The 9007-nt window shown below is 44.8% G+C and overlaps 1 protein-coding gene across 1 annotated transcript in view; it reads left to right on the plus strand.

The window, feature by feature from the left end:
• LOC133413319 (aryl hydrocarbon receptor-like) overlaps positions 1–9007 on the plus strand; it is a 12870-nt gene continuing 3863 nt past the window's right edge. Inside the window, exons 1-11 of the mRNA XM_061697512.1 lie at positions 1–338; positions 460–657; positions 1861–2039; positions 4597–4697; positions 4765–4854; positions 5150–5261; positions 5335–5453; positions 6759–6946; positions 7088–7197; positions 7274–7415; positions 7801–8923. Of these exons, the coding sequence (XP_061553496.1) occupies positions 599–657; positions 1861–2039; positions 4597–4697; positions 4765–4854; positions 5150–5261; positions 5335–5453; positions 6759–6946; positions 7088–7197; positions 7274–7415; positions 7801–8923 (2223 nt within the window). The 5' untranslated portion in view covers positions 1–338; positions 460–598. The remainder of the gene's footprint in view (positions 339–459; positions 658–1860; positions 2040–4596; positions 4698–4764; positions 4855–5149; positions 5262–5334; positions 5454–6758; positions 6947–7087; positions 7198–7273; positions 7416–7800; positions 8924–9007) is intronic.

Here is a 9007-nt window from a genome sequence, read left to right on the forward strand (position 1 = left end):
TTCGGACTGGCATCCCTACGATTAATACCCACTGCCTCTGGGGGGCGATGTCGTCAACACTACGCCACAAACCGGGCGACAGGAAGCAGCGTCACTGTCGTAGAATCTCGCTGAAAACGGTGCTATTCTCATCTTTAGAAGTGCAATAAACTCGGTATTACACTAGTTTCACGAGGAGAGAATGTGCCAGTGTACTGAAAATGTTCATTTGACGTTTGTTGATTTGGGCTGAAACAAAGGGGAAAGTCTGCTCCAATGACAACTTGCGACATAGATGGGCGTCGTGTATCGGGCGTCGTGATTGGTCGAGGGGCAAAGGAGGACTTGCACACTCACAAGTAAGTCCACTGGTAAACTTGGCGAGATTTTTTTTTTTTATTTATCCCTTGTGTTTATGTAAATGTCCTTTTCCTCGGCTCGCGTCGGATAATTTGGATTCCACGTGTGTTTGGGGGCGAGGTGCCGCCGATGAAAATCTGCGTCTGGAGTGCGCGGCGAGATAAGAATATCGACTTTAGATGCCGCTTCGGAGGACACCAGTCGTCTTGCTCCCGCTGAAGTGAAGAGAGCTTCGGCTGTAACTAACCCCAGCGGCACCATGCAGGGAAATGTCGGCGTCTACGCCGTGAAGAGGAGGAAAAAGCCCACTCAGAAGAAGTACGTGCTCGTGTGCGCACTCTTTACGTTTACTCACTTACAACAACTGTTTCGATAGACGTCATCTACGTCATCTTTCCACAGTTCTCTGTCATGCTGGCGTCATAATCACAATGCCGTCGACGTTGTCCTTGTTTGCTCATTTCCGGCCAGGTAGATGCGGTTGTCAAAATTAAGACCGTGAACGCACTTCAACATAGTTCCTTGGCACCAAGGTGGCGGCAAAGCCACTTCTTTTGCCTAAATGAAGCTCCTCATCTCACTTCAACATAGTTCCTCGGTACCAGGATGCCAGACGATGGGTGGCATAGCACCACTTCTATCAAAATATAGCTCCTCAACTCACTTCAACGTAGGTCTTTGGCATCAAGATGCTACAAGGTGGCAGCAAAGCACTACTTTTGCCTGTTGTTAAACTGCTCTAAAACTAAAGTTGAGTAAGTAAAGCTCTTGAAGTCTCTTCAACATAGTTCCTTGCCAAAACAATCATTTAATGGCGTTGGCCTCAGCACAACAGCAGCGTTTTTCAGCGAACAGTGGAGGTTATGTTTTAAAAAAACAAAATCTTATGAAATTGCGAATGCATAGCCACGATGACAAAAGATACATTATTATGTATAGTTTTACTCCGCCTACACGCTGTAAACTCATTTAAACTTGTGACATTCTTAAATGTATTAAAACACACTTTTTTAAATATTCCTTCACCTGTTTTTACTCTCTTGCTCAAAGCGTGCTTGCTTGAAGCTGTTTGTCACTCCCAGTTTAAGTTTGCTGTAAAACTGACACAAAACAAAAGACAATTTAACATTAAATGGTCAACCAAATCGTATTATGTAATCTGACAAAAGTTGCGATCTTACTGCTAACATAGAATGTGTAACGCCATAGACGACCCAACGGAAATCAGCATTGATGTTGTTGTAATTGTAAACCTTCAAACAACTGCTACTTTACCAACATAGAGCAGCAACACATACAAACTTACGGTGTAAAAACCCATTAAAAAAAAAAAAAAAAAAAAAAGATTGCTTAACATCTGCGATACAGCAGAGATGTAACTGTATTGCAGTTTAATTTTGAGTGTTTATTACTATTATTAAATAGCCTGGTCCATATTGCCATGTAGAACATTTTCCAGAATATTTTCCATATGTGTGCTTTTTTTTTTGCAACTGAACCCCTCATGTTGTTTTTGTCTAGTGCCGCACCGCCACCCGTGAAGACCAATCCGTCCAAGCGGCACCGGGACCGCCTCAACGTGGAGCTGGAGCGCCTGACCAGCCTGCTGCCTTTCTCCGAGGACGTCCGCAACCGCCTGGACAAGCTGTCGGTGCTGCGGCTCAGCGTGGGATACCTCAAAGTCAAGAGTTACTTCCACAGTAGGTTCAGTGTGACGCCTTGTATATTGAAAATTTAAATTTTATTTTCATTGTATTTATTTTCTTTTTTTATTTGTTTTTACTATAATTTTATTTTATATATTTTCTATTTATGTTTTGTGTTTTAGTAGTTCTGTTTTAATGTATTATTAATTAACATAATAACAACAATATAAATAACATTTTATTTATAGTTGTTTTTACAACAACCCGTTTTATTTTCTGCGGTTTTATCTTATTGGAATGATTTCATTTTTTTATATTTACATTTCATTTTTTTGCATTTTTAGTATTTTTTTTTTTCTTAAAATGTATATTAAATGTTATATACAGTCCACTCCATAAGTATTGGAACAGCAAGGTCAATCCCTTTTGTTTTTGTTGTATACTGAAGACATCTGGGTTTCAGATAAAAAGATAAATATGAGGCAAAGGTTCAGAATTCCAGCTTTCATTTCATGGTATTTACATCTACATGTGTTAAACAACTCAGGACAGGGCACCTTTTGTCTGAACCCACCCACTTTTGACGTGAGCAAAAGTATTTGAACTGACATTTATCAAATGAACTTAATGGCATAACCCTTACTTGCAATAACTGCATCAAGTCTGCGACCCATTGACTTCACCAGACTGCTGCCTTCTTCATTTGAAATGCTTTGCCAGGCCTTCACTGCAGCCTCTTCCAGTTCTTGTTTGTTTCCGGGGGGTTCTCACATCAGTCTCCTCTTCAAGAGGTAAAATGCATGCTCTATTGGGTTAAGGTCCGGTGATTGACTTGGCCAGTCTCAGACCTTCCATATTTTTTTACCCCCTGATGAAGTCCTTTGTTGTGCTGGCATTGTGTTTTGGGTCACACGATGACGCTTCTCCCGATTAGTTTGGATGCCTTTTTCTGTAAATTTGCAGACAAAATGATTTTGTAGACTTCAGAATTCATTCTGCTGCTACGATCATGAGTTAGATCATCAATAAAGACTAGTGAGCGCGTTCCAGAAGCACCCATGCAGGCCGAAGCCATGACATCACCTCCACCATGCTTCACAGATGAGCTTGTGTGTTTTGGATCATAAGCAGATCATTTCTTTCTCCATACTTTGTTAGAGGTTCATCTTGGTCTCATCAGTCCATAAAACTTTGCTCCAAAACCTTTGTGGCTAATCTCTGTCCTTCTTTGCAATATCCAATCTGGCCTTCTGATTCTTTTTGCTGATGAGTGGTTTGGATCTTGTGGTAAGGCTTGTATATTTCTTCTCTCCAAGTCTTCGAATAGCGGATTGTAATGACTGTGTTTACATTTATTTTACTAACTAACCGCCTTTCTAAATTCTATATACACATATATAGTTTTATTGTAATTATTTTAGATTTATATTTTATATTCTTCACATTTGTTTGCCCTTTTTCATTGATTATTTTATTTTTTATATTTACTTTCAAATCGTATAGTTGTTTGTTATGACAAACTATCTTACGTTTTGTTTGAATACGCTGCCGCACGAATTATGGATGCGGCGCTTGGAAGGGGCGGAGGTCCGACAGCGTCTTTGGCAACTGGAACTCTTCGGTTGGAGTCCTGAAAGATGAACTCCGGAGTTGGAAGCCGTCCCACAAGCGGGCTCCTGCTACAAAAACAAACGGGTGGATTCTTGCGTTCACGTGACGCCCGCTTCTTGACCAACATGTCAGGGGAAATTCCTCGGGTTTGTGGGGGGAGATGAGTGGCCGATCCAGCGGGTTTGTTTTGAAAAGCGAGGGGGAGGAGGGGGACAAGGAAGTTGCTTTGCGTGCCATACAGTCATTACCGTAAGGGAAAAGGAGGTATTGTGGAGCCGATGGGAGATTAGATTAACCCGAAAAGTGGTCCTTTAAATATCCATTGTCATTCGTCTCTAACCACAAAAATGTTATTTTCCCCAAAACTACTGTAAAACTATTATTCATATTTACAGTGAACGCCTGTTTGTAGAGACACATGCAATAGGTGAAAATCTGCAGTATACAGACCAATTGTTTACAGTTAACCCCCACTATTTGCAGGAGATACGGACCGAGCCCTGCTGCGAAAAACAAAAATCTACGAAGAATAAATAACATGCTACCTCAAACTAACGTGACATCGCACATGGCGAACAAATATGTGCACTAGCACTTTACACAAACGGTAAATTATTAAAGTCACCTTTAGGTGTTTTTCCCGCAATGATAAACGGGCCAATTGTAACAAAGTAGCCAACTCCGGCTTTTAGAAGCTTCATTGGGAGACGAGGAGAAACATACTTTTCACTTGTGACTGCACAAAGTGAATTCAAGAACTGTCAACGAAACAGGACAACTTAGTGACACCAAGATTCCACCAGATGGCGCCAAAGTAATCATTTTATTGCTTTGGCTTTAGCACAAAAACAGCAATTGGAATGAGATTTTCAGTAAATGTTAGGGGGTCACCCTAGCCCCCAAACAAAATCTACAAATGTGCAAATTCACGAATTTTCGTCTCATCTACGGACCACAGATGGCAATTCCAAAATGACAATTCCGAAATAACTTTTTGCAGCGCACCGCAGAAATGGAACGCCGCTCCCTCCCCCCGACGGCAGCACACACTCGGTGTCGCAAGACGGCGTCGGCTTCTCTGAGGGCGAGCTCCTCCTCAAGGTACGGTGCCATTTCTACGTGACTGTGTTGTCGTCCCCTCTAATTGTCCTCGCCGCGTCTCCTGCAGTCGCTCAACGGCTTCGTCTTGGTGGTCACTGGCGACGGCACCATTTTTTACACTTCGCCCACCGTTCAGGACTACCTGGGCTTCCATCAGGTAAGACTTTTGTCTATTTTGCACCTTTTCCACTTGAAGGATTATAATACATTTTTAAAATTTACACAACAGCGGACTGGAGTTACATAACAGTCAAAGTGATAGATGGATTGATAGATGGGGGGGGGGGAAGGAATACTCTCCAGGACCACACAGAGGCGAGATGGTGGCTTTGCTACACGGCTACAAATGGTGAAAATAAACACGGGAGGCTTTTGCCGTTTTCCCATCGTGTCGAGACGAAAAAGCGGTACTTGTGCACAAGCTCACGTCCACTCCTTGGTGTTCTTCTCAGTCCGACGTGGTGCAGCATAGCGTCTTTGACCTCATCCACATCGACGACAGAGAAATGTTCAACTGCCAGCTGAAGCTGGGCGTCCACCTCAGCGAGACTGGAGCGGACGCCAGTGAGTTTCAGAACACACGCGATAACGATGATCATTATCATCATCATCAGCACTTATATTTTCCTCCGTTCAGCCGTAAAAGCGGCCAAGAGCAGCTCAAACAGTCTCCTGCCTCCGGAGAACTCCTTCTTCCTGGAGAGGAACTTCTGCTGTCGCCTCCGTTGCCTCCTGGACAACACGTCTGGATTCTTGGTGACTAATACACTACTCACAAAAAAGTTAGACATATTGGATGAACTTCAAGATGAATCAAAAATGCACTGTAACCACTTCCGGTGAAGTTGGACTTTATTAAATTTGGTACGTTAGAGTTGCAAGTGTAAATACAGTGCTGCCTGGAGATATGACCTAAGGTAAGTTTTTCAAGATACAAACCGTCGTTCGGAAGACTGATTTATGTATGTATTTGTGATATATTTTTTTGTTTTTGGTGTCAGTAAAGCCAATTGGATACATTTCACAACAAGCAGCTGTTTATTGCCACTCCCAGTTGAAGTTTACTGTCAAACTAAACATGAAACAAAGAGTATTACATATTATGTATTTAAAAACAATCACATAGCTTTTAGTCCGCTTAGCTTAATGCTAACAAATGATGCTAGAAGCCAGGCGGGCTAACAAATAGCCTCTGTGTTATAACCGTTTAACCGACAGATATTTGAACACAGATGGTGGAGCAACACATGTAGGCAGAATGTAGCAATATTCACAGGCATATATTTTGTATCATCTACAAATGACTAATATTACCACACACTGCAGCATACTGAGGAGTTGACTGGCTTCATGCATATCTGTATATGTATATTTTAAACTGCCCCCTGGTGGCCAAAGCATGCACACCAGAAGGAGCACCAATGTCTATTGGATTGAAGCAAAAAATGTTGTAAAAGGTGTTTAATTTTGTACATCTTATTTAATAATGTTATTAACGTATGTTTTATGAAGTAAAATAGGATAGTGTTATTTTTCTTATTATAAACACATTACAAATATTTGTGTTTGTTTTTTGGGGAGGCTGGGCCGTATTGATGGCATTTCCGTTCATTTCAATGGGGAAAGATGATTTGTGATAAGAGTGTTTAACTCCACGATGACGGAACAAATTCAACTGGTTTCTTCTAGAGGCACCACTGTGTTGAACATGTTCAACATTTTCGATTGTCAGCCCCATTGTCAGATTGTCGGGGGGAGCAAAATCACTCCACACCACAAGATAATCAGGTTCATCTTTTAGACATCCGATAATCAGGCTTTTGCTGATTGTATTTGGAAGAGGAGAAACATGCTTAAATTTGACTTGATTGTTGTTATAAGTCAACTGCACTTAAGACTGCGTCGCCGTGCAATAATGCCACTCTACTTACGTAGCAGACACGGCTATCGTCTCGGAAACCACATCGGGGTTTACCCTTCCGCGGTGAACCCAACCGGACCGCTTAGTGGAATGGTCCCTTTGTGCTAAATGCTAATGTTATCGCGCCCTTCATCCTCTAGGCTTTAAAATTCTCCAGCCATCTGAAGTACTTGCGGGACGACGCCGGCCCCGAGGGGAACCCTCTGCTGGCCCTGTTTGCCATCGCCACGCCCATACAGCCGCCGCCCGTCATGGAGATCCGCACCAGGACACTCATTTTTCAAACCAAGCACCGGATGGACTTTGCCCCCATGGCCGTGGACACCAGGTACTGGGACCTGATGATAAACTGCATGCAAAGGAGTAAAGTACAGTGATATCTTGACTTAGAAGTTTATTTAGCTCTGTGACCACGAAAAAAAATTTGTCATGGATTGAAATGCTATTAATCCACGTGTGTTCTTGTTAGGGGCAAGCTGGTGTTGGGTTACTCGGAGACGGAGTTGATCACCCCGCGTTCCGGCTATCAGTTTGTGCACGCCGCCGACATGATGTACTGCGCCGACAACCACCTCAAGAGTACGCTGCCGAGTCTCTGCCGCAACACATATTCCCACGACGTATTTTCAAACTTCTCCTTCTCCTCCGGCCGCAGTGATCAAGACGGGAGACAGCGGCTTTACTTTCTTCCGGCTGCTCACCAAGACGGGACAGTGGTTGTGGGTACAAGCCACCGCCCGTGTCGTCTTCAAAGACGGACGGCCCGACTTCATCATCGCCCGCCAGAAACCTCTAACGTAAGCCATCATCAAAAATTCCGGATCAGCATCGGGTTTGACCTAACAAGAGTAGGTTGCTCTTTTTTTATTGTGATATGGATCAATGCAATGGATCGCTGAGAGTAACTTGAGAATGTCCCAAGGACAGAGAAGTGAAGAACTTTTAAATGTGATCCGGAACCATATTCAAACTCTAGATTCAAATCATAACTCTAGAGCCGGATCCAAAGCCCATACGTGAAGCCACCAGCATACCTCAAAAAGAGGTAAACAGGTTTGGAATTTGATATGTCGCTCGATCATTGAAACTTGTGATCATGATTTGTGAATGCAGATAATTATTATATTGGATGTGGTTGAACGTTGACAGGAATTGTGGGAATTGAACAAACATTTCTCGCAGGAATGAAGAGGGAGAGGAACACCTTCAGCAGAGAAGACAGCAATTGCCATTCAACTTAGCCACGGGAGAAGGTGTCCTGTACGATCTTTCCCGAGATGCCTTCACCATCCCGGGGCCTGCCGGCACTGAGAAGCCCCCGGCGAAAAATCATCTGGATCCCAGCTCCATCCTGGGATCTTTACACCGCCAGGACCGCTCACTTTATTCCCAGAAGCCCGTCACCCAAGTCCCCGTCTTCTCCCGCATAGACGAGACTGATCTGGATCAGCCCCTGGAGCGAGCCTTTTCGGACAGCCACGCTCTGCTCAGCGTTCCGGGTCAGCTGGAAGAGACGCCCGGCTCCGGGGGCTTCACCGCGCACCCCATGCTGGACTCGCTGGAGCAGATCCTGGGAGACCTAGGCGAGGGCAGTCTGGACGGTCTAGAGGTGGAGCAGCGCGAGCTGAGAGACTGGGAGAACACGTTGGTGAGGATGAACCAAGACGGAGAACTGGATCAGATCCTGGCCAACGACATCTTCTCCTATGTGGAGGAGGCCCTCGGGATGAAAACCTCGGGAGGGGAAAGATCTCTTCCGGTTTCCGCGGACTCTTCGAGGCCGTTTGACTACGGACAGGAAGTTCTTCCTGGCATTTTGTTTTCCGGTGTAGCGCCCTCTCCCAACGCTCATGTGGGACATTGCCCCGCGAGCAGCGGTCCTCACCACCAAGGGATTCCCACCCGCTCCTGCTGCTTTGAAACAACTTGGCCAACTTCAATGTTGACCTCCAACACCGAGCTACAGGGGGCACACTCGAATCCTTCCCAACAAGCCGCGTGGCCTCGTCCCCACGTGGACGCGACGGGCCCACAGTTGTACGGCAGCTGCATGTATGAACAGCTGGCAAACTCTGGTTCTCCTGTTCCGCAGAGGCCCCCGTTCAGTGGGCAAGTCCACTTTGAGGCGCCAAACACGGGCTTCGCTCCGCCGCACGTGGTCCGAGGAGCCTGGCCCTCCACCGTTAGCCAGACGCAACCTCCCGCATTCGGCGACATGTCCGAGGCGGATGTTTCCCGACCCAAACGTCCACCAGAAAACGGAGCATTGGAGTCCACCTTCTTCTGCTGGAACGGTCAAGCTCAGGTAAGTGGAGCAAACAGCCAAGACTAACTCTGCTTCTTTGATGACTCTGTGGATTATTTCTAGTCGTCGTGTTTATTTTCGTTG

This window comes from Phycodurus eques, chromosome 15 (genome assembly GCF_024500275.1).
Source record: "Phycodurus eques isolate BA_2022a chromosome 15, UOR_Pequ_1.1, whole genome shotgun sequence".
Lineage (NCBI taxonomy): Eukaryota > Metazoa > Chordata > Actinopteri > Syngnathiformes > Syngnathidae > Phycodurus > Phycodurus eques.